At 39.6% G+C, this 26656-nt stretch overlaps 1 protein-coding gene across 1 annotated transcript in view; it reads right to left on the bottom strand.

The window, feature by feature from the left end:
* LOC126267336 (unc-112-related protein-like) overlaps positions 1-26656 on the bottom strand; it is a 617319-nt gene that overhangs the window by 8781 nt on the left and 581882 nt on the right. Inside the window, exons 6-9 of the mRNA XM_049972442.1 lie at positions 22986-23170; positions 10531-10765; positions 9970-10182; positions 1657-1893 (exon numbers count right to left, since the gene is read on the bottom strand). Of these exons, the coding sequence (XP_049828399.1) occupies positions 1657-1893; positions 9970-10182; positions 10531-10765; positions 22986-23170 (870 nt within the window). The remainder of the gene's footprint in view (positions 1-1656; positions 1894-9969; positions 10183-10530; positions 10766-22985; positions 23171-26656) is intronic.

Genomic DNA, 26656 nt, shown 5'->3' with positions numbered 1-26656 from the left:
TGTATCTTTTTCATCTTTTATCTCATATGTTCTTATTTTCCTTTTCAGATTTTTTCTACCTTATTCTACACTTATCTCATCTGACATTATTGTGCTCAGCACTTATCAATCAGTCAAAACTCATCTCTGGAGTGATCATTTCCTTACTTTTATCATTAATTTGGATGTCACATATTCCACCCACAACACCTTTTTTTCTTCATAGTATCAGTCACCTTCCTTGGGCCTTGACTGCATTTCCTTCTTCTCCCACAACCCTTATCTTGTTTGGCATTATTTATGACTATTTTTCTGTGAAATTTCAGGAATCAATACTTGCCTTTGGTTCTGCGTATCGATTCAGTTTCTAAATTAAACACAAATCATAATGTACGACTGATCAGATAATACTGCCAAAAATACCATTGCATGTTTACTAACAGCAGACATTGCCTCTCATCATAATATTTAATGTTGCAACAATAAAGAGTTATTCATAGACATATGTAACAGTCTCCAGTAAAACACACCTTAAGTTGGATAGACAGAATTTATGGGATAATAAATACGTACAGAGCAGATGAAAGAGGCCAATTTTTAGACTTCAGTTCCATCTCTTTGCAGGATAATTGAAATACAAGGTTGGAGCAATTGCAGGATTTGTGAGGTTCTTGAAATGAGTCAAAAAATTTTAAACAGTTATTCAGTCTGATGTCCTCATAATTTAGTAGTTTCACTCTTATGATGTTAAATATATGTGGATAATACAGTTTTGAAATTAAAGTCTTATATTTCTCATTTAAACTACTATCAATGCACAGAATAAAATAACATCATGTTTTCTGACTAGTGGTTCCACCCAAACAAAATCCCGCTCCCCTCAGCCACAATGAACACCTTTGTGTATCTTACACTGTCCGCAAACTCGACTTCAGTAACCTCACTATTTCCTTTCTAATTTTCAATCTCGATATGAGTGAACTCTAACACATCCCACCAACCTTACACCTGAATACCCTCCCTATTCTCTCCTAACAAAACTGCAATTCACCCAATATTTCCCTCTCAACAGCTTTAATTCTTCCCTGCCCCGCCCCAACCCCACACACATACATTAATGTTCTTTATATTCTTCTTTTCCTATTCCTTTCTTTTTCATACCATTGCTTTGTACCATCCCGATCCCATTCTCTTATTTCCACTACTGTGTCAGACATTCCACCCCTACCCCTATCATCATTTTCACATAATTCTCCCCTCCCCCCCTCTTTGTTTTTAATCACAGCTTACAGCCCTTCAGAACTGGTAGCCCCAGTGCAGGTCCTTCCAATTTCAGTGAAAGTAAAGAGCTTCAATTTAAGGTACTTCCCTTTCCCTATTATCTTTTCCTTCTAAAATCAGAAAAGTAGCCAACATTGTTACTTTTAATGCCATAAATGAAAATAATCATTTTAATAACTAAAAATCATAGGTAAATGTGTCACCTGTCTACTATAGTAGAAATCTATGTATTTCAAACTATTTCATTGAGGAGTGGGACATTTGTACTGCTGACGACAGCCCCACACCCCGCCTATCCACCACGTTGGAGTGTGAGGGATGAAACAACAATACAGAGGGTAAATGGTGTGGTTTCCTTGAAAAGCTCACATGTGCAAGTAATTTATTTCTTTTTACCTTCATTGTATTGTATCTCCAAGTTTTGATGTGATCTCCAGTGTTGATCTCCATTCTCATTAACCTGTTGTAAGCAACTCCAAGCAATTCCTCTTTCTTGTGGCCCATAAATTTCACAATAAACAATGAGATTCCATATTCAGGAAGTGACTGCCAAGCTTTGATGTAATTCATTTTTGCTTCAATGAGTGGCAGATCTTTCACATTGGCATGAGCCTCCAAAATTCTTTGAACAAGCTGCAAAATAATATATTATGAATTTGTTAATGTTAGAATAATTTACTATGGTCAACACAGTGATTAAATTTATTATCCTCTAGAATAAGCATTTCTAGTTTTCAGAATATAATTAGATGATATACAGGGCAGGGGATGAACATTTAATAGTTTTGGATGGGCAGAGCACGAAAGAGAAATGGATGTAAAATATTTGGTGAACAAGGACTGCAGAAAGTGAAGGATGAGCCTTCTTAACCTCTACAATGGATTTCAAATAGTTATAGCAAATATTTTTTCTAAAACCAGAAAGGAAGTTTCTTACTCTTACACTTCATACAGTTTACCTTACTCTTTCATTCCTTCAACTTTTGCATCAGCAAAAATAATCAGTTGTAATAAATACTCTTTCTTTTCCATTTTGATGTCAGTGTCTCTTGTAGTGCAATAGAAAATTATGAGAATCTAAAATGTGAACAATTAAGATTCCACAAATGTAATAATAAATTTATTTTGAGTGCACAATTATTAATACAACTACAGGGAATATATGTTTTTCAACAATTTGTGGATCAGGAGTTAGAAGAAGTGTAAAGTAAGTGTCAAATTTGGTATTGATTTTTGTAAAAACTGCATCTTATAGTTTCAATTAGTATGATCCCCACCCCCTTCGTGTCAATCCAATTCTTTAAAGGATCAAATTCCCATGTATAAAACAGCTTCAAATGTCTGATTATTTTACAAATGACTTAATGTGTTAAATATTTGAAGTTAAGCATGTAAAACCTTTATGGTTGAACACACAAAACCCTAATTATGTTGGTTATTACAACATCATATCTCCTGAGGTATGTGTTGTAGAATGGTATAATGCTGCAAGTGCATTCAGTGGTATATTTGAATACTGTCTGAGAAATAAGTCACAAATATAGTTAGTAAATTTTTTCCTTTCATTATTTTGTAAGGGGTTTCAGGGAAGAAAAGAAAACTGCCAGAAAGAACTAATCATCATTACACAAAAATGCAAAAGACAAAGGGCATAGTAGTAATGTACTGAGAAAGTTAGACAACAAATACTGTAAGTGAACTCAATAAATACACAGGCAAAAAAAGCAGCAGTCTATCCTTTCCATAATACTGTTGACATTCCAACCTAGGCTTTGCAGTATTTGGTCCTATAATTTATACAGGTGACTGGGTTACTGTGAAACAGGCAGAGAATTGAATTGCAAGAATAAAATACTTCTGTCCCTTGAATCAAAAACAAAATGCTGAAAACTAATAAACTGCTAAACAGAGTTGATTGCCGGTACTTATCTTCAGGGAGTAGTATGTGCAGAAACGTCAGTTTATGCATATAAACATACATACACTATCCTAGCTTTTGGAAGTAATAGTTCCTCCCTTGGGCAACAGAGAGGGATAGATTGGAAACATTTAAAAGGAAGGATAGGTCACTGACCCTAGGATGAGAGAGACCCATCTGTAGTGAGGATGGAGGTAGGTAAAGGTGAAGGGAGATGCATCAAAGGCATATGGTGTACTGGTAAGCAGATTCAGTCCAGGGAAGGTAATGACAGACAGATTGATAGTGCATTAGAATTAGGACAGAAAAAAAGAACATAACAAATATTTAATTTGATGCCCTTATGAACAATAGATGTAGCCAGTGCTTTTTTTCTTAAAAAAGGTTTGAGGCTATTCCAACATTGGGTATAATGCAGCGAAAATTACTTAATACTGAAGCATGGGATACTACCAGTCTGCTTTTAGCCATGATGACATCAACATGTCGAACTAAAAAATAAATAAAAAATAAATAAATAAATAAAAATGGTATCGGTCTCTTTAGTTGACTCCAGCTCAAATGAAGCACGCGATACCAAGAAATACCCAAACATACAAGAGAATGTATCAAACACTTCAGTTTGCATCACTTCAAATGAAGCATGCAATTCCCATCTACTCCTGAACAATAAAAGAAAATGGTATCGTACACTTCAATTGGCCTATAATACAACTCAGATGAAACAGGTGAGTCCAGTCAACCCTCCAGTCAATGACATCGCTTTTCCCACCAAAAACTGTACTGGTATCGTTCGTATTGCAATTACCAATACGAAAAAATGAAATAAAAAATTTATGTCCGTGAAATAAATCTTTGGCACTCTTCCAATTTCTCAACATAAAAAAATTACTTTGTCAACGAGAAAGTTTAGAGGTACGCAGCCTCCAGCATTACCCCAGAAAAACAACACTGGGTGTAGCTGAGATGGGCTGGCTTGAGTGGCATTTGTAATTGTAGCCACAACAGAGAGGTTATCTGTGGAGAGATGAGTCAAACATGTGGTTTCTCAAGAGAGAGTAGTTGCAAAAACAACTGTCTGGATAATTGACTGATCTGGTCTTGTAACACTAGCCATCATGGCCTTGCAGTTCTAATACTGGGAACGGCTGAAAGCCAAGAGAAACAACAGCCATTATATTTTCCTGGGGGCATGCAGCTCCTCTGTATGATTACGAGGGTTGTTTTTTAAGTAAGCGCTGTTTTTATTTTTTATAAAAGATACAAATACTTTGGTAAAAAAACTTTTATTTTCTGATTCTACACACTTTTACCTATTTTTCTACATAGTTGCCTTGTTTATTTAAGCAGATTCTACACACTTTTACCTATTTTTCTACATAGTTGCCTTGTTTATTTAAACACTTGTCATACCGTACAACTAAGTTTTTAATTCCCTCTTCAAAGAATTCGGCTGCCTGCTCCGACAACCAAGAGTTCACAGCTGCTTTCACTTCATCGGCATCATTGAAGCGCTGCCCGCCAAGATGGTGTTTCAGGTACCAGAAAGGGTGAAAATCTAGGAGCAATGTCGGGGCTGTATGGTGCATGGTCCAATGAAGTGGCAAATCTCTTTCCTTTGTGGTCCTCTGTGAGGAGTCTGGGTACCCACCGAGAACACAGTTTCTTAAAGTTTAGGTTCTCAGACACAATTTTGTACAAAACCGATCTTGAAACTTGACGAAATTCCAAAGAAAGAGTGGAAATTGTGAATCTTCTGTCCTCACAAATCTTTGTTTCGACCACAGCCACCAAATCATCAGTGATCACAGAGGGCCGGCCTGAGCATTCTACGTCATGGATGTTTTGACGGCCATTTTTAAACTCTGTAACCCATTGACGCACTTTACCTTCACTCATTGCATTCAAGCCATAAACTTCTGTTAACTGACGATGAATTTCTGCAGCTGATAGGTTTCTCGCAATCAAAAAACGTATCACTGACCATATTTCACATGCGGCGGGCAATTCAATAATTATAAACATTATAAAGTACGACAGCGATGCGTACACATCAGCTATAGAGCTTCAACCTGCATCAGTGTGACCGGGAAGGATGCCGGCAAGTGGCGCAGTGGCTTGTTGCAGCATCCGCGCGAACTACGGGACTACACGCGCGAACGGCGCTTACTTAAAAAACAACCCTCGTAGACAATGAAATGCTCTTGGCTAAAATATTCCTGAGGTAATATAGTTCCCCATTTAGATCTCTAGCAGGCACTACTCAGAAGGATACTGTCATCAGGAGAAACAAAACTAACACCCTTAAGGATTGGAGTGTTGTTCTTTTGATCAAATAAAAGAGGTTGGAGAATTTAAAAAAGAGAAATGGATGGGCTGAAGTTAAATATAGTGGGAATTAGTGAAGTGTGGTGGCAGGAACAACAGGACTTCTGGCCAGATGAGAACAGGTTCATAAATACAAAATCAAGTAGAGTTAATGCAGAAGTAGATCCACTGATGAATAAGAAAATAGGAACGTGGGTAAGCCACTATGAACTGCATAGTGAACTCATTTTCATAACTATGATAGACATGAAGCTAACACCCACCATAATAGTACAAGTTTATACTGCCAACTAGTTCCTCAGATGAGGAAGAGATTCAGAACGTGTGTAATGTTGTAAAAGAAATCATTCAGATAGTTAAGGGAGAGGAAAATTTAATTTTGATGGGAAACTGGAATATGTTGGTAGAAAAAAGATAAGAAGGAAAAACAGTAGGAGAATATGGACTCAGGAAAAGGAATGAAAGAGGAACCTGCCCAATAGAATTTTGCACAGGGCGTAATTTGATCATTGCTGACACTTGTATATGTGGGAGAGACCTGAAGACACTGGAAGGTTTCAGATTGATTGTATAATGGTAGGGCAGAGATTTCAAAACCATATTTTAGATGGTAAGGCATTGGTTGTGACCTGAAGTTAATATAAAAAATTGCAAAAGCATAGACAATTAATAAGGTAAGATCTGGATGAGTTGAGTTTCTGGCGAACCATTTAGGCAACATTTGACTGAAACGGGAGAAGGGAACACAGTAGAAGATGAATGGTTAGCATGAGAAATGAAATAGTGAAAGCAGCTGTGGGTCAAATTGGCAAAAACACAAGGTCCATGGATAATAAAGACAACATTTCATTGACGAAAGGAGAAGATAAAAAAATCCAACAAACAAAGCAGCCAAATACAGATGTCTATAAAGTGAGAGTGGCAGAAAGTGTAAAATGTTTAAGCAGGAATGGGGAGATACTTCCTGAGGATTAAAGAGGCCTTTAGAGAAAAAAGAAGCAACTCTATGAATATCAAAAGTTCAGGTGACAAGACAGTACTAAACAAAGAAAAGAAATCTGAAAAGTGGAAGTATTATATAGAGGGACTCTACAAAGGAAATGAACTTGAGGACAATAACAGAAGGGAAGAGGAAGTAGATAAAGATGAGATGGGAAATATGATAATGGGAGAATAATTTGATAGAACACTGAAAGATTCAGGTCAGCCAGCCATGACAAAACCCTTCCATCTGGTCACCATGATATATGAGACAGGTGAAATACCTTCAGAATTGAAGAATAGTGTAATAATTCCAATTCCAAAGAAAGTATATCCTGGCAGGTGTGGATATTATTGAACTACCAATTTAATAAATCATAGTTGCAAAATACTGACACAAATTATTTTCAGATGAATGGAAAAACTAGCAGCAAATCTCAAGGAAAATGTGTTTGAGTTTCAGAGAAATAAAGGAACGTGGAAAGCAATACTGACCCAGAGACTTACATTGGAAGATAGGCAAGCCTATGTTTACATTTACAGACTCGGAGAAAGATTTAGACAATGTTGACTGTAATACACTCTTTGAAATTCAAAAGGTAGGAGGGCTAAAATACATGGAGTGTCAGGCTATTTACAACTTACACAGAAACCAGACTGCTGTTACAAGGGTCAAACAACATGAAAGGGAAGAAGGAGTGGGACAGAGGCATATTAACAACTACCACTTGATGAGGAGAAATGGCAATTGTAACCAACATGCCCTTTATCTCTACAACCTCTTGGTTTTTGGGGCTGTGGGCGCTCTGATCCTTTTTCAACACATTTTGGAGTCACTCATGCAACATGTTCCTTGTTATATAAACTACCTAGACAATACTGCAGTCACAGGAACATCTGCAGTACCTTAGGCTTCGGGTTTCACCATGCTGGACGTCTCGATTGGAAGCTGGATAAATCGCATTCCTCCCAGCCTTCTATTGAACCTCTGGGACATGTCATTGCCTGCTGGGGAATGTAACCAACAAACAGTCATGTTGTGGCTGCTGAGGCCCTCCCTCAACCAGCATCATGGAGAAGCTCCAGACATATTTAGACAGGGTTGCTTAGTACCACAAATTCATTCCAAGACTAGCTATCATGGAATATCCTCTAAATTAGTTGCTCAAAAAGTGCACGTCATTTGTTTGGGCAAACCCATGGGGCCAAGCATTTTAGAGTTTAAAGGGCAATCATTATTTGGCCCTGCACCTGCTGTGTCAACAGCTTGTTGTGGCTACAGATGTATCTCCGTATGGCCTGGGGCTGACTGTTCATAACAGCTGATAGAATTTGACTCAGATGTGCTCAGTGTTCTGTAGAAAAATTATTCTCAGACTGAGAAGGGGACCATTGCTATCATTTAAGCATTCAAGAAGTTTCATGTGTTTCTCATTGGTATCAAGCTTCACCTGGTCACAAATAACAAGCCTTTAGCCTTTCCCTTTTAGCCGAACAGTACATCTGCTGGACAAGAAGGTATCTGAGACTTCAAAGGTGGGCCTTGTTCCTCAATCATCATCACTACAAGATTCACTTTTGCCTGCCAGCTCAGCATTCCAATGCAGATGCACTCTCATGTCTTCCTACAGGTCCTGACCACAGCTTGAAATGGGAATAAATCCTTTGTTTTTACCTCGATGAAGCAGCTCAGCAGACTGTGGGCAAGTTTCCTATTGTGAGCTCCTGCATTGTTCAGTGGTCAGCTCATATCCCATTTTCCAGCAGGTGCAGTAGTACCTACGAGTGAGGTGGCCAGAACAGCATCTAGCCCGAGGGCTAGATTCTCTCTGCAATTACTTTGTGCTGTGCCACAGACTTACTCTTCTCGCTGGTGTAATTTTGTTGACAATAGAACATGCATTGCCACAGGTTATCATTTCAGCATCTCTCCTAGTGGGACATCCTTTGACTCTCGCACCACAGTCACTGGAGTGCATTGAGAAGGATGATGCTGGTTTGCTGTCACATCTACTGGCCACAGATCAATTGTGAAATTGAACATTGAATTTCAGGTCACCCCAAGTGTCCAGGATACTGAGCCACTTGGCAGCAATGTTACTCACTGTGGCTGGCACCTAGACGGCCACAGAAAGCATCCACCTGTGTGGCCCCTTTTTTGGATGCTCATCGATTGAATGTCACCGATGCCTACTCCCAGTTTCCGTACATTTTAAACTCTCATTCCATGACGGTAGAGTCATCGGTGAAGGCCCTCACATACTCACACATCCCAGTGACGGGCAACAGCCTGCCATTTACCTCACAAATCTATCAAGATTTTTGTTAGCAGCACAGTATCCATGACATCAGAATGCCACATGCCGTCCACTGTCAAATGTGGCGACAGAATGTCATGTACACACGTTCAAAATGCAGATGAGGAAACACATCAGAGATGCCCCAATGGAAGATGCACTGACATGTTTTCTTTGTTCTTAGAGGCCCACTCCTACTGGTGAGAAGAAGAGAGAAGAGCTGCACAACCACCAGGTGCACACAGTGCTGCACTTCCTGTTGCCTACACCCCCGCCCCTCCCCCCGCCTACACACACACACATCAGCCACCCGCGTAGCTACACTATGTGGTGGGTGCCCTGCCTGGGGTTGCACTTTTGGTTGCTTCACAAGCAGTAGTCCACAGCCAATGGGGTGGGTGAGTCTTTGTGCTGCAGACAGAGGATGAGTTGGTAGTCTGTCAATGCAACAAATTACATTAACAGCTGGGTGACTGGTCTCCACACACATCCAGAGCCTCCCTGTTCCTGGAGTCTGTTTTCCGTATTCTCCACCATCTCTGGGGGCCCCTTCCCTATTTTTGGTCTCACCTCCTCCTTGCCCTCACCCACCTCACACTTCGAGTGGGGGATGACTGTGGCAACTCTGTACTACGACTCGTATCACACCGGCACCTCGTGGCCACTACTGTAACACGATGAGGATGCGAGGTGCTGGTTCAAACTGTCACAATGCAACTCGACTGTTGCTGCCCAGCAGTGCAGGTACAGGCACCAGATGGTGGCACAATTGACTATCGGAGACAGTACTGCTTCGAGGCGGTGCGCACAGCAGACGTGCAGCACCACCTCGAGAGACTGACGGGCAATTTAGCTGATATAATCCCGGAGTGAAGGGCATTTGGTCTCATTCTGTTATTGTGTGTTCTCAGTTAACTTGACTCTGCTCTAAGGTACTCTACGCTGTATCGGATTCAGCTTGTCATTGTGCTTGGACTGTGTGTAGAAATTATGGACCGGTTTCTCATTGAAATGATCTACCCTCGGGACACGTACTTATTTGTGTGTGTAGTTACTTCATTTCTTCAGGTAAAGTTAAAATATATGATTAGCTTAAAATATCAGAAAATAAATGTCACAGAAAAGATGGACCATTATCTGCGTTCATGCTCGAACAGTATAGTTAACAGATATCAATTATATTACCTTTCCTTTAAGCTTGCGAGAAAATCGTGGTGCGACATAGTCTTCTGGTACAATATCCAGTGAAGATGGGTTTATTGCAGGTGCAGGTGCAGGATGCTGCATCTGTAGGAAAGCCTCTATGGATTTAACTTCTGCCTCATATGAACTGTCAGCAAGTGAACGCCCTTTGGAAGCTAGTCTACATGCTGCCATCCATCTTGCATACTGGTCTTCCTATTATATTAAATATCTATTAAAATATGTGTTAAATATGGAGAATAATTTTATGTATAGATTGAGTACCTGATAATTCAATTTCAAACATGCAAGTTGCATTGATTTTGCTATAATAAATTTGAACATCTACAATAAAATTAATTTTGTTCCAAAAAATATTCAAGAGATGTAAAGGAAATATCTTATATTGAAATGTATTACTATGCCTCCTGAATCTAACCTCTATGTACAACTATCTGTCAGTGATTATGTCAGGTCACAAAGATAAAAATATTGAGTCCTCTATAGTCTAACAACAAATTTGTATTAAATTATCGCAAGACTGTACAGTACAAAATCACTTACAGAATCACATCTAATCCACATTTCTGTCATTCCTTCTGCACTTGGTACTTCCAGTTTTATTCCATATTTTCCTTGGGCAATATTAACTTCAGGAGTTACTTCGCAGCCCCTTAGATTAATTTTTTGTATTGGCTGTCCTGTGTGTGCATCTTCATGACTTTTGTAGTATGCTAGATGTAGATCTCGACATGTAAACCAATACTTTTTAAATGCCTTTAGTGTAAAACGTTTTGGTCTGAAAGAAGCATTAATTTTAAAAAATAGCACATTTCAGAATACAAAATAGTAAACTTTTCCAACAAACTAAGTTTAGACTCATTTGTCCATTCATCAATGTTCCACCGACCCCATAATAAAGAACTATCTTCAGCTATGTCTTGGTGTATAGAAGCAGCTATTACAAAATTCAACAATAATTAAGCATCATGAAATTGCCAATAAAAGAACATAATTTTTTTGTTTATCTCTTACTGCTAGGTAACAGGATGCACTGGTACTGCCATATAATGCTATTTATTTATATGCTGTAAAATGTAGACCTGTCTACAATGAAAACTGTTACTTGTCACCCAGCCACTAATCTTAAATTCTGATTATCTGTAAGGGTGGTTAATTAGATATTTTTTAACATTTTTGTTAATTTGTAGAGGTTTTCCTGTTTATTGCTTGTAGCCAAAGGGAGTTTTTGTAGCAGAATACAGAAACCAACTCTGAAACTTAATCAATGGCAATTATTGTTGAGCCTGTGGCTGTGGCTGTGCCAATTACAGTTCATCTGAAATGATTTAGCAATAAAAATAGTACAGGTGTAAACATACTTGGAAATGAGTGTAAGAATGCCAGGGTCTTTAAAGATACATTCCTATTGTGACTCTTCACGCTTTCACGGTGGATATGTTGTAAATAGTCTTCACAGGGTTGCCGCTGGATCAGTTTCTGCAAACTCCACAATATTTGCTCGGTGCAACTGTCTGACATCTTCAGGTGATTCAACTTTGCTAGTGGCTAGGTACGACTGATGGTATCTGCACATCGACACCCTGTTTCTAGAAGATGCACTCAAAGAATGAGCAACTGCAGAAATTGTGCATGCGCAATAATTTGTAAATAGACGGTGCCATATTCAGACTCCGAAAACTGCAGAAGGGCTCTAATGCAGATGCGCTATATGCTGCATTGCCAACAGTGCAGCCAGATGTTACTCACCAATGGCCGTACTAGACCAATGTTATGACGGGACTGTTAGCGAAGAATCTTGATTTTTGTGTTGTGATTTAATAGGAGCCGATGCAGGGTTCCAGGCTGTGGTCAGTTGAAATCCCACATCCTTGTTGATGAGATTATTGGCTGTATGGATATGTATTGCTTCCTTAATGATACAATCCCAGAAAGATGATTCCAGGGATAGAACTTCTGTCTTTCCATAAATCATCCGATGTTCTGTATTCAGACAGTGTTCCACAATTGCTGATTTTCGTGGTTGATAAAGGCATGTTTGACACTGATGTTCATTATAGCATTCTTGTACTGTGCAGCATGTCTGGCCTATATACGCTGCCCCACATTAACAATAAATCTTTTACATGCCACATCTCCTCAGCCCAAGGTCATCCTTAACCGAACCCAATAGGGTTGTGTTTTGCAGATAGTTGAAAAACACTTTTAATTCCATATCTTCTGAGGACTCTCCCAATTATTGGTGACAGAGACCCAAAATATGGCAAAAGACCAAAGTGGTGGGTGTTTTCATATCTTCATTCTTTTCCATAGACTGAACTCGCCTGGGCCTGAAAGCATTATGTATCTGTCTCTCAGAATAACGGTTTTGTCGGAACACTTTCTTCAAATGTTGTATTTCACTTGACAGGCTTTCAGGATCAGATACCACAAGCGCTCTATGAACTAATGTATGTAATGCACTACCGCATTGTGCAGGATGATGGCAGCTTGTGGCCTAAAGATTTAGATCTGTATGCGTTAGCTTGGGATAGACGCTGTGTCCCAAGGTTCTATCTGCTTTCCTTCATACCAAAACACCAAGGAAAGGTAAAATACTGTCTTTTTCCACTTCCAATGTGAAGTTTATATTTGGATGGAGCAAATTCAAATGCTGAAGAAACATAGGTAGAGTATCAAGTCCATGTGGCCACACCACAAATGTATCTAACAAATACTGCAGAAAACAAGAGGGTTTGAGAATGACTGTCTGTAGTGCTTCTTCTTCAAAGGCCTCCATAAAATAATTGGCCACCACAGGAGACAGAGGGGTTCCCATGGCGACACCGTCCACTTGTTCAAAATATTGATTATGAAATAAGAAGTATGTTGAAGTAAGCATATGTTTAAATACTGCTACTATGTTCTCCTCAAACTTGTTGCTAATGAGCTCCAAACAGTCCTGCAAGGGCACCTTTGTAAGTAAGGAAACAATGTCAAAAGTTACTAAGAGATCTGAGCATTGCAATCTAAGAGTCTTCAGGCGACCTATGAAATCTTCAGAGTTTCGAATGAGATGTTTGCACTTGCCTACGAGAGATCCCAAAAGTGATGTCAGGTATTGGGCAACAAAATAAGTAGGTCCTCCTACGTTACTTACACTGGGACAGAGAGGCACCCCATTCTTATGGATCTTGGGTAGGCTGTAGAATCTAGGAGGAACTGCAGCCTGTTGATACAAACCCTTGGTGACTTTCGCTGCAATCGAGCTCTTCCTGATGAGTTCCAGTCTTTCCCTGGATCCTACCCTTCAGTTCATTTTTAAATTTACTGTATGCAGGATCATTGAGCGGTTTGTATATCTTGCTGTAATATTCTGTGTGAGAGAGAAGCACAGTGGCATTTCCTTTGTCAGCAGGTAAGATGATGATATCTTGGTCTTCTCTCAATTCTCGTAGAACATTTCTTTCAGCTGAGGTGATGTTAAAGTTAACCTTTTTAGATGAATTTGAGTCAAGATGTAGCATGTGTCATGCCTAATCTCTCCAGCAGCATCCTTAGGAAGTTTCGAAACAGCCTGCTCTATTCCATTAATCACATCTCGAACAGAAATCGTCCCTGGTGTCGGTGCAAAATTCAGACCCTTCTCTAGCACCGAAACTGCAGTGTTGTCCAAAGTCTTCTCTGTAAGATTAAACATGGTATGTCTTCTTGGCACGTCTTCTTGCATTCGGGCTTCAAGTCGATTGTATTTAGTCATTTGACGAACCTTAACTTGTCGTTCAGTCCAGTCAGCCAGTGCCCAAGTGACTTTGACTACACAGTTCCATGATACCACTGAAAGGTTTACTGGAATCTTCAAATGGAGTCATAGTAATTGTCTGGACACCAAGCACAATTCTTGATGTGTATAGCACCAGTGGCACCTCGGGACACAGTGTCTATCGCAAGGCAACGCATACAGATCTATATCTTCAGACCACAAGCTGCCATCATCCTGCACAATGCGGTAGTGCATTACATACATTAGTTCATAGAGCACATTTGGTATCTGATCCTGAAAGCCTGTCAAGTGAAATACAACATTTGAAGACAGTGTTCCGACAAAACCGTTATTCTGAGAGACAGATACGTAATGCATTCAGGCCCAGGCAAGTTCAATCTATGGAGAAGAATGAATTTACGTAGACACCCACCACTTTGGCCTTTTTGCCATATTTTGGGTCTCTGTCATCAATAATTGGGAGAGTCCTCAGAAGATATGGAATTAAAAGTGTTTTTCAACCATCTGCAAAATGCAACACTATTGGGTTCGGTTAAGGATGACCTTGGGCTGAGGAGATGTGGCATGTAAAAGATTTCTTGTTAATGTGGGGCAGTTAAAGAAGCAATACATATTCGTACAGCCAATAATCTCATCAACAAGGATGCGGGATTTCAACTGAGCACAGCCTGGAACCCCGAATTGGCTGCTATTAAATCACGACACGAAAATCAAGATTCTTCAATAATAGTCCCGTCAAAACAATGGTCTTGTGCGGCTGTTGGTGAATAATGTCTGGCTGCACTGTTGGCAATGCAGTGTACTGCACACGTGCAAGAGAGCCTCTCTGTGATTTTTGGAGTTTGAATATGGCACCATATAGCTGCAAATTATCACGTGTGGGCGATTTCCATGCCTGCACATTCTTTGCATTTGTGTTCTAGAAATGGGGTGTCGACGTGCAAATACCATCAGTCATACATAACCACAAGCAAGTATTAACCACTTGAAGATGTCGGACAGTTGCTCCAAGGAAATGTTGTGGAATTTGCATAACGTGTTTGGTGGCAAACCCCTGAAGACTATTTATGTACATTCCTATTATTCACTTTCCCTGAATAAATATGTTTTTTACTTTAGCTGTATGGTTCCAGTAGATAATTTCACATTTATTTGTTTAGTGTGTGACATATGTAGTATTATATTAAAAGATATCTATAGAAAGAAAAACATGTTAAATATACAGTGTATATGCTGTGTTACATGCACCCATAAACTTAAGGCACAGTGGTGTTGGAACAAGGAACTCTGTTGGAACACCAGGATATGCTGTCAGCTCACATTCTTCGACATGGTGGCAGATGGATTGTTTGGAGCTGCATAGTTGCAGTTTGGTATTAGAAGTTTTCCCCACTTCTACAGGTTTTCTGCATATATACTGTGCCCTGTGTAAATCCTGTTTAAACATTTCCATATATGACTAGGTAGTTCAAAACCACTGGCGATGTCTGAAGTCTGATGGTGCTATTAGCTCACATAGATAATAGAGGGCATTTTCATTCCGCAATTCCAACCATTTATTTTTTAGATTGAAGCTGTCTTCAGTGAGCTCTTCAGCAAGGTGGAAGGGCAGTTCAGGGTTTATCATGATTTTCTTACATTCCTTTATGAGAACTTTCTGTCTGTGCAGAAGGGATGAAACTGTATGAGTGACAAGGAACACCTATGGCACTGAACACTCAGAACCACACAAAACCATAAAAAATAGTTTTCTGCATCATTTTCATGCAAAATGCTTCATTCCACCACAAGTTACAATTTAATAGAGAGAAATAAAGTAATAAGACATCAATATCATAGGCGGGATGATGTCAGTGTATCATTATATTTTCAATCAACAATGTCAAAAACCGTTTGCTTAAAGTAGTAATAGTAGTTCAAAATACACATATCCTACTTGACTAATGGTGCTTATTTCAGTGCTTATAGTGCAGATGTGGGATTTCAGTGAAGTAGGTAAAATGAAGTGGAAGAGAACAATGAGCACACCTCACAAAAGCAACATTTTCCATTCAAAATCATTTTTGCATTCAAGAAGTCTAACATCAAAAGCCACATAAATAACATTTTCAAATGATGATATGGGTATGTCAATATCATAACCTGTTTTTTCCCAAGCGTACTGCAACATATACACAGGCATTGTAAGTTACAGAGTAAAGTTTGATGATGAAATAATGATCATGTATCTTCACTTGTGGTTTGGCACATTGTAGTCTTACACAATCAGCAATCCAACAATGGAAAATCCAGGATGCAATAATGATAGTATTATTCAAAGGATAGATTGTGACTCACTATATAGCATAGATGCTGAGTCCCAGATAGGCACAACAAAAAGATTGTCAAACAAGTAAGCTTTTGGCCAAAAAGGCCTTCATCGGAATTATACAAAACAAACAAACACACGCATGAGCACAGTTTCTGTCTGAGCCTCTGATTCAGACCCTTAACTCGGCTCTGTACCAGAAGTCCACACTCAGTCCTGTCGACTGCTGCAAATGGTGAGCTCTGCTTTCATCTCACAAGTGGCATCCTTCATCACATCTGATAGCCATTCAAAACCTGCAGTTGGCTACACCTTGTGCTCTTCATGGAATCCTGAAAATCCCACTACATGTCTGGAATGACTCCACCTGGTATGCACACATAGTGCACATTGATTTTCTTCCCCTAAGAGCCCCATAATGGGCCCACCACTGGAGCTGCCAATTACTAATAATTCCACCCTCAGTAACTGTCCACCTCTTGCAGGCTAAGAGGTTTCCTCTGAAACAGAACATGCAACTGCATCTGGTCAAAGAGCAGTGTCAGCGATAGACAGCACCTGTTTGTCAGACTAACCATTTACTTTCAGCCCCCTAGGAAGTCTTTCGCCTCCTGCTACACCACAAGGTGGCTTCCCACTCGACCACAGGTGAGAGGTCAGTCTCAATACAAGCAGTAACTGGGCTGATTACTGGTGTGGACCAGTCAGAAGACTTGTGGGTCCTGCTGGATGTGCAATGGAACCCCACAGCCGGCCCGCAACAGTGATGCCCATCCACTGCAGTCTCAAGCTGTTTAACTGAAGTCATCACAGGCTGGAGCTGAGAGCAAACTGTCACCAACTTGGCTTGCAACCACGCACAGCAATCACAATCCCTATCCATACTAAAGACCACGGAAAACTACACTACACAGACAGACAAATGACTACTGACAGGCACTGTGGAACTCTACTGTAGACACAAGAACTGTGCCTAATAAATTAGATTAACATGCAGAGATTCAGAAACTAAACTATCAAAGCACGCAGGTGATATTAAATAATTTGCTCCTTGATAGGAACTTGAAATATATCACAAAATCGGTTTACTTTCTGACACAAGTGAAAACGCAATTACTATGTGTAGTAAATATTAAATTACCACACAGAAATCCAAAAACTAAACTACCAAATCACATAGATGAAACTATATAATTTCCTCCTGGTAAAGAACTCATATAGAGTCACAAAATCGATTACTTCCCTTTTGATGCTCTGTCTTACAAGGGGAGGCCGCCAATTGTGAAATTCAGATTCGATTCATACTGCCCATAATAAAAGCTCATGGCCAGGGGTGTAATGGGGCAAAGCACCAAGATGCACTTCTCAGTCATTGTCGAGAAAATCGACAGTTAAAATAAACCGTTGCGGTGAAATACTCTCTACGATTAATAATCTTCTACAGTGTCATGGCGCAGTGGTAAGCGCTTGGGATCGTAATCCGAAGGTCACCGGATCGAATCTCGCACAAGGCAACGTTCTTTTTTTTCTTAGTATGTGTTTTTCGTAATTCAAATGTGTGTACACACACACACACACACACAGATATATATATATATATATATATATATATATATATATATATATATATATTACCCTCTCCCTTAAAACCCACATCCTTTCGTCTTTCCCACTTTGCTGAAGAAGCAACCATCGGTTGCGAAAGCTAGTAATTCTGTGTGTGTTTGTGTGTGTGTTTTGTTCATTGTGCCTGTCTGCCGGCACTTTTTCACTTGGTAAGTCTTGGAATCTTTGTTTTTAATATATTTTTCCCATGTGGAAGTTTCTTTCAATTTTATTTACATCATCATTAATTTGAACCCAACAATTACGTTTGTTATTGACTCTGTTGCATTTCGAAATCTTCTCTATCATCTTACTTTCTCTTTTTGTTTGTACAAGGACTCTTAGCCTTTAAATATGTCTGCTTGTGTCTGTGTATGTGCGGATGGATATGTGTGTGTGTGCGAGTGTACACCTGTCCATTTTTCCCCCTAAGGGAAGTCTTTCCGCTCCTGGGATTGGAATGACTCCTTACCCTCTCCCTTAAAACCCACATCCTTTCATCTTTCCCTCTTTCCTGAAGAAGCAACCATCCGTTGCGAAAGCTAGTAATTCTGTCTGTGTTTGTGTGTGTGTTTTGTTCATTGTGCCTGTCTGCCGGCACTTTCCCGCTTGGTAAGTCTTGGAATCTTTGTTTTTAATATATATATATATATATATATATATATATATATATATATATATATATATATATATATATATATTTGCCTTTAAATATGTCTGCTTGTGTCTGTGTATGTATGGATGGATATGTGTGTGTGTGTGTGTGTGTGTGTGTGTGTGTGTGTGCGCAAGCATATACCTATCCTTTTTTCCCCCTAAGGTAAGTCATTCCGCTCCCGGGATTGGAATGACTCCTTACCCTCTCCCTTAAAACCCACATCCTTTTGTCTTTCCCTCTCCTTCCCTCTTTCCTGAAGAATCAACCGTTGGTTGCGAAAGATTGAATTTTGTGTGTATGTTTGTGTTTATTTGTGTATCTATCGACCTGCCAGGGCTTTTGTTTGCTAAGTCACATCAATTTTGTTTATATAGTGTTGGCAGGTCGATAAACACACAAACATACACACAAAACTCTAGCTTTCTCAACCAACGGTTGCTTCTTCAGAAAAGAGGGAAGGAGAGGGAAAGACGAAAGGATGTAGGTTTTAAGGGAGAGGGTAAGGAGTCAACCCAATCACAGGAGTGCAAAGACTTACCTTAGGGAGAAAAATGGACAGGTGTACACTCCCACACACACACACACACACACACACACACACACACACACACACACACACACATATCCATCCACAGACACAAGCAGACATTTGTAAAGGCAAAGAGTTTGGGTAGAGATGTCAGTCAAGGCGGAAGTACACAGGCAAAGATGTTGTTGAAAGACAGATGAGGTATGAGCGGTGGCAACTTGAAATTAGCGGACGTTGAGGCCTGGCGGATAATGAGAAGAGAGGATATACTGAAGGGCAAGTTCCCATCTCCGGAGTTCTGACAGGTTGGTGTTAGTGGGAAGTATCCAGATAACCTGAACGGTGTAACACTATGCCAAGATGTGCTGGCTGTGCACCAAGGCATGTTTAGCCACAGGGTGATCCTCATTACCAACAAACACTGTCTGCCTGTGTCCATTCATGTGAATGGACAGTTTGTTGCTGGTCATTCCCACATAGAAAGCTTCGCAGTGTAGGCACGTCAGTTGGTAAATCACGTAGGTGCTTTCACACGTGGTTCTGCCTTTGATCGTGTACACCTTCCAGATTACAGGACTGGAGTAGGTGGTGGTGGGAGGGTGCATGGGACAGGTTTTACACCGGGGGCAGTTACAAGGGTAGGAGCCAGAGGGTAGGGAAGGTGGTTTGGGGATTTCATAGGGATGAACCAAGAGGTAACAAAGGTTAGGTGGACGGCGGAAAGACACTCTTGGTGGAGTGGGGAGGATTTCATGAAGGATGCATCTCATTTCAGGGCAGGATTTGAGGAAGTCGTATCCCTGCTGGAGAGCCACATTCAGAGTCTGATCCAGTCCCGGGAAGTATCCTGTCACAAGTGGGGCACTTTTAGGGTTCTTCTGTGGGAGGTTCTGGGTTTGAGGGGATGAGGAAGTGGATCTCGTTATTTGCTTCTGTACCAGGTTGGGAGCGTAGTTGCGGGATGCGAAAGCTGTTTTCAGGTTGTTGGTGTAATGGCTCAGGGATTCCTGACTGGAGCAGATTCGTTTGCCACGAAGACCTAGGCTGTAGGGAAGGGACCGTTTGATGTGGAATGGGTGGCAGCTGTCATAATGGAGGTACTGTTGCTTGTTGGTGGGTTTGATGTGGACGAATGTGTGAAGCTGGCCATTGGACAGATGGAGGTCAATGTCAACGTCAAGGAAGGTGGCATGGGATTTGGAGTAGGACCAGGTGAATCTGAGTCCAGATCATGAAGATGTCATCAGTAAATCTGTACCAAATTTTGGGTTGGCAGGCATGGGTAACCAAGAAAGCTTCCTCTAAGCGACCCATGAATAGGTTGGCGTACGAGGGGGCCATCCTGGTACCCATGGCTGTTCCCTTTAATTGTTGGTATGTCTGGCTTTCAAAAGTGAAGAAGTTGTGGGTCAGGATGAAGCTGGCTAAGGTAATGAGGAAAGAGGTTTTAGGTAGAGTAGCAGGTGATCGGCGTGAAAGGAAGTGCTCCATTGCAGCGAGGTCCTGGACGTATGGAATATTTGTGTATAAGGAAGTGGCATCAATGGTTACAAGGATGGTTTCCGGGGGTAACAGATTGGGTAAGGATTCCAGGTGTTCGAGAAAGTGGTTGGTGTCTTTGATGAAGGATGGGAGACTGCATGTAATGGGTTGGAGGTGTTGATCTACGTAGGCAGCGATACTTTCTGTGGGGACCATCAGCCACATACTCCCGACGATCAAGTACCACGGTCGTGGAACCCTTGTCCGCTGGAAGAATGACGATGGATCGGTCAGCCTTCAGATCACGCATAGCTTGGGCTTCAGCAGTGGTGATGTTGGGAGTAGGATTAAGGTTTCTTAAGAAGGATTGAGAGGCAAGGCTGGAAGTCAGAAATTCCTGGAAGGTTTGGAGAGGGTGATTTTAAGGAAGTGGAGGTGGGTCCCGCTGTGACGGAGGACGGAACTGTTCCAGGCAGGGTTCAATTTGGATAGTGTCTTGAGGAGATGGATCATTAGGAGTAGGATTAGGATCATTTTTCTTCATGGGAAAATGATATTTTCAGCAGAGAGTACGAGTGTAGGACAGTAAATCTTTGACGAGGGCTGTTTGGTTGAACCTGGGAGTGGGGCTGAAGGTGAGGCCTTTGGAAAGGACAGAGGTTTCAGATTGGGAGAGAGGTTTGGAGGAAAGGTTAACTATTGAATTAGGGTGTTGTGGTTCCAGATTGTGTTGATTGGAATTTTGAGGTTTTGGAGGGAGTGGAGCTGGAAGTGGGAGATTGAGTAGATGGGAGAGACTGGGTTTGTGTGCAATGAGAGGACGTTGAGGTTTGATGGACAGGTTGTGAAGGGTGATTGAGTTGCCTTTCTGGAGGTGGGAAACCAGGAGATTGGATAGTTTTTTGAGGTGGAGGGTGGCATGATATATATGTAATTCCCGGCAATCAGTTGCAACAATTATGCATATAATAAGTTGTTGAAAGTCATTTGTCGTAGAAAAACTGGCAACTTTGAACATCATTATGTTTTCCGCAAACAAAGTTGTATTTTACAAATGTTATTAATTGTCTTCATAGTGTCAACCACGTATAGTTAACGGAAGACGTAGAAACGATATTCCGAACCGAATACGTATAGCGTAAGTAAATGTTCAAATTAGAATAGAGACCCTACGAACACAAATTTGCTGTGGCAGGTATGAAATATAAACTCAGTTACTCGCTCGTTACACTTAAAGGACAGATGTTGAATGGGCCGAAATAAGCCGCCGCATAACAGCGTAGTTGCCTACTAACTTCGAATGACGGTAGATGCGGTCCCTAGCGCAACTTATAACATCGTCGAAAATCAGTGCGGACGTCAGAGCTTTGGTACACCCTGTTAAACAAACGAAACATGCATAAGCAATTCATTAATAGTATATATATATATATATATATATATATATATATATATATATATATAGAGAGAGAGAGAGAGAGAGAGAGAGAGAGAGAGAGAAACTTCCACATGGGAAAAATATATTAAAAACAAAGATTCCAAGACTTACCAAGCGGGAAAGTGCCGGCAGACAGGCACATGAACAAAACACACAAACACACACACAGAATTACTAGCTTTCGCAACCGATGGTTGCTTCTTCCCCTAAGGGAAGTCTTTCCGCTCCCGGGATTGGAATGACTCCTTATCCTCTCCCTTAAAACCCACATCCTTTCGTCTTTCCCTCTCCTTCCTGAAGAAGCAACCATCGGTTGCGAAAGCTAGTAATTCTGTGTGTGTGTTTGTGTGTTTTGTTCATGTGCCTGTCTGCCGGCGCTTTCCCGCTTGATAAGTCTTGGAATCTTTGTTTTTATATATATATATATATATATATATATATATATATATATATATGAATTACAAAAAACTAATAATAAAAAAAATGTTTCATGGCGCACGATTCGATCCAGCGACGTTCGGGTTACGAACCCGAGCGCTTACTGCTGCGCCACGACGCTGTAGAAAATTATTAATTGTAGAGAGTATTTCACCGCAATGGTTTCTTTTAACTGTCGATTTTCTCGACAACGGCTGAGAAGTGCATCTTGGTGCTTTGCCACATTACACCTCTGGCCATGAGCTTTTATTATGGGCAGTATGAATCGAATCTGAATTTCGCAATTGGTGGCCTCCCCTTGTTAGCCAGGGGCAATGTTCATCAAAGAGGATACAGTACTAGCAAACAATATTGAAAAATATATTACTCAGCCTGAGGTGCAGATGCGAAGTAAATGTTGCCTTTGATAGTGTAAAGGTAACGTAAGTCAAAACATTAAATTTTAACCATTACTGAATGTTAAGGAAACAAACCACGACATCATTATCACTAACATAAAAATATTGTGTGTGTGTGTGTGTGTGTGTGTGTGTGTGTGTGTGTGTGTGTGTGTGTGTGTGTGTGGGTGGGTGGGTGGGTGTGGGTGGGTGGGTCTGTGGGTGGGTGGGTGTGGGTGTGTGTGTTTGCATGCATGAGCGTGTATTGTGATGATGAGGTGGAAGAAGTGGTCAACGACATATCCAAGCTCTACAACTTAAAGACAACTGACAGTACATAAGAGCTATTTGTAGTTTCTTTTACAATGGACACAAAATGTATCTTGATATCTATACATACTTTAGAAACCGAAGATAGTCATTTAGCTCTGGCACTTGAGTGATGTCATCATGAGTGTTGTTGATATATGTGCCCTCAAGTGTCACTTGAAGATCTGTGAGAGCTGCATCAATATCATCCTCTATTACATTGTTGCTGTTATCCATTGCTGGCTGTGGCACACTGGACTGAAGTGTCACTTGCACCTTCAGAATAAACATAGCTGTGAGTACATTTAAACAATGACTGAACAAACATTTTACAAGAATAATACAAGATCATTCATTCATTAGGTTGTAACAATAAGAGTCTTAAGTTACTGAGTCTGTAAAAACATAATTTTAATTTTATAAAGCATGAGGTGTGGTTCTAATTTGGAAGAGCTTTACTTAACTTTGTCCCTATTTAAGCTGGTCTACTATGACCTGCCCCCTTTCAATGTCAAATCTGAATTATGTTACTAAACATACCTCTTTTAAAGTACAACAAAGAACTGCCAATAGTAAGAAATTTTGTTTAGTGCCCCCAAAAAGCTCTTGGAACCAAGTGATGATCAATATTTATTAGACTTGAATGAATATTCATCCATTATTTGGTATTCAGCTACTTTCATCTTATTCATCCAAATACCAAATATCTAGGTAGTATTGGCCAAATACTGAATACTTAAGTAGTCAAATAAATTGGTAAAATGAAAATATTGATTTATTTTATAACGGTAATATATTTTTCTTGTAATCACTAAAGTAGTCATAGCTACATAAGTGGCTTCCCTATTATAAAAATTTACAAAAACCTCATTTCATATAAAATAAATTTGTGTATTCTGCAGGCACATTTTTTTAAAAAATAATAAATATTTATGCACTTTAATTCTTGTAATTAAAATTTATAAATGGAAGATTATGGTGCAAAAAAACCATTTCTTCTGCAATTCCAGGCACCAGTTTTAGTTTTAGTCCTTTTCTTCTTGTAGATATCCCCAACTTCAGAGAAGAGATGCTCTGAATAAACACTTCCTGGCACCACCAAATATTTTGCTCCAAGATGTACCAAATGCGGAAATTTCTCTCATCTTGCTTGCCACCATTTGTATGGACTGTCATGATGTGATATGTTCTTAATACTTAAATAAAGGTCTATTTCAGTTGCAACTGCATTTTTTTTTTCTTTAGATGTCCTGGTATGAGCTGTGTTTTTTTCTGCAACCATCTCTATGAAGCAGTCCGTAAAAGATGAGTAAATCATCTGGCTTAGACTCTGCTCTTTGGTTCTCAACCTCTTGACATGAATAGGGGATGAATTTGCATTATCATCACTGCTTGTTTCACAGTTCGTGCTTAGGCTATCGATCAAAATATACTGTCTTACTTTTTCTCTTTTCTGTTGACTGGTGAAAACATTACTTTTAATGTGGAGGGTCTAATAATTTTTACTTGTTGTGATGTCTTCAAATCATTCTTGCAAAGCCTCACCTGGGTTAATTTGGATTTTAGCTCTAATGAGCTCATTTTATCATAATATTGCATTTATGTAACAACATATGGAATTATTTCAGAAATGCAAGCATATTCGGAACTTGTAATTTTTGTTATTTCCTCATATGATTGTATTAATTTTAAAAGATTCTCTACAAGCTCCCATTGTGCAGCAGACAGATTTTCAATATCACAGCCCATGAGATAGAGTGAAATGGCCCATTTGTGTTCCATTAGCCTTGTAAGCTAATACATGGAATTTCACCACATACTGACATCTTGCATGAATTCATGGTGAGAAAATCCAAATCTCTTTGGATAGAATGCACTTTTTCTTGTACCATGTCAGAATGATTGAAATGAGTTACGATCTTCCTACTTGTTGCTATAATTTGAGTCACATTTGACTGTGCCTTCAGACAGTCATTAACAATTAACTGAAGGGTATGAATGAAACAATGCACTAAGGTCAACTCTTCATTACTCACAGCTTTTACTATGTTTCGTTCATTATCATGAATAATGGCATGAATTTTTCCCAGCTGAATGTCCCACAAACTGGAAATTTCCTATAAACTAACTGCTATGTTTTCCGCTGTGTGTTGTCCCTCAAAATGTTTGATGTTCAATGCTACATGTTTGATATTGAATTCACAATTAATGAAATGGGCAGTAAAACTTAAAAAACTGTTTTGATTATGCAAGCACATCCACAAGTCGCATGTCACGGAAATATAGCCTGTCTCTGAAAGTAATCCTTTATTGTCTCAACTACCTTGTGATATATTTCTGGAATCTTTTATCTGAAAAGTAAGGGTGGCTTTGTAATTTTACTGTGGCACAGCACTATTAATCAGTCTTGTAAAATCAGCCCTTTCTACTATACATACTCACTAACATGAAGTGCTATCATTTTGGTTAAGAGATGGAATTTTTTGGCTTTGGGATCATTAATATCCTGTGGTTGACATATTTCAGTGCATTCTTCAAGACTCAGTTTCTTTTATCATGGCAAAGACTTACTTACATCCATATATTGATCCATAATTTGTTGCCCTTAGGTAGCGTAGGCTGCAACTTATGATGATCATCCTTTTGTTTATTTCTCAAATGATATATTGACGATGTGTATCAAACTAAACTTGACAACAACACACTCGGCACAGTAAGAACTGAGCATGTGGGAAGGGACGATACAAAGAATATAAGTATATTAGAACAAAAAAGCAAGAAACAAACACATCTACACAAGTTTTCCCACCAAGCACTGGCCGAATACTTTTGCCTAAAGCCAGGTTCACACACACTTCTAATAGCTTATGGCTTTCTTTAGTGTCATCATGAGCTACCTTTCACACAGGGCACCACAAATTCTATGAAGTTGACCAGCTTTCCATATGGTGTCAATTCCAATCATATGAGCAGATATGAATGTTATAGTGCAGGTTGTGGTCTTTTCGAGCTGTGACAAGAGTTAAATACAAGAAATACGAAACCCAAATGTTGGGTCCAAAAAGAGATTCCACACAGGGATAAATCAGGGGCCCACAAACGTCTTTACAACAGAAATAACACTTGGAGACGAAAATGTTTTCTGCAGTGATAAAGTCACCAAAAGATGGTATGTAAACATCATCTGCAGATACATCACTCTTCCAGAATCTTAGAATCTTGCTGTATTCATTTATTTAGTTTAACAGTTGTCACATCACACTCTGGAGCTATTTCCTGCTTATAATCCATAATATGTACAATGTTTGATCTCGCAAATCACAAAGTTTATATGATTTGCTTTTTTGGTTACAGTGTATTAAGTTTGTTTATTTACTTATCCAGATTGCACGATACGTCATTGGTTTGTTGCCCTCCCCCCTTCCACACACACACACACACACACACTGCTGCAAAAATAATAATAATATCAAACATATGTTGCTGTTCTTGTAGTTACAGTTGTTTTGGTCTTCAGTTTGTTGTTGTTGTTGTTGTTGTTGTTGTTTGTAAGTGTGGGTGTTGTTATTTTTCCGTGCCTTTCAATTTGTTTTATGTGTTTAACAATCCTTTTTTATTGTCTGACAACTTTTTTTTCTTCTTTGCGACCTTTCTCTCTATTTGGCAATATTTTTTTATTTTGTTGGTGAACTTCTTTCACTGTTGATGGTTATTTTTCTTCTTGTTTCTTATTTGGCCACTATTTTAATATCTTCAGTAATG

The sequence above is a fragment of the Schistocerca gregaria genome, chromosome 4 (genome assembly GCF_023897955.1).
Source record: "Schistocerca gregaria isolate iqSchGreg1 chromosome 4, iqSchGreg1.2, whole genome shotgun sequence".
In the NCBI taxonomy this organism is placed as follows: Eukaryota; Metazoa; Arthropoda; class Insecta; order Orthoptera; family Acrididae; genus Schistocerca; species Schistocerca gregaria.
Note: the sequence above shows the minus strand (reverse complement) of the source record. Positions and strands in the feature narration are given on the sequence as shown.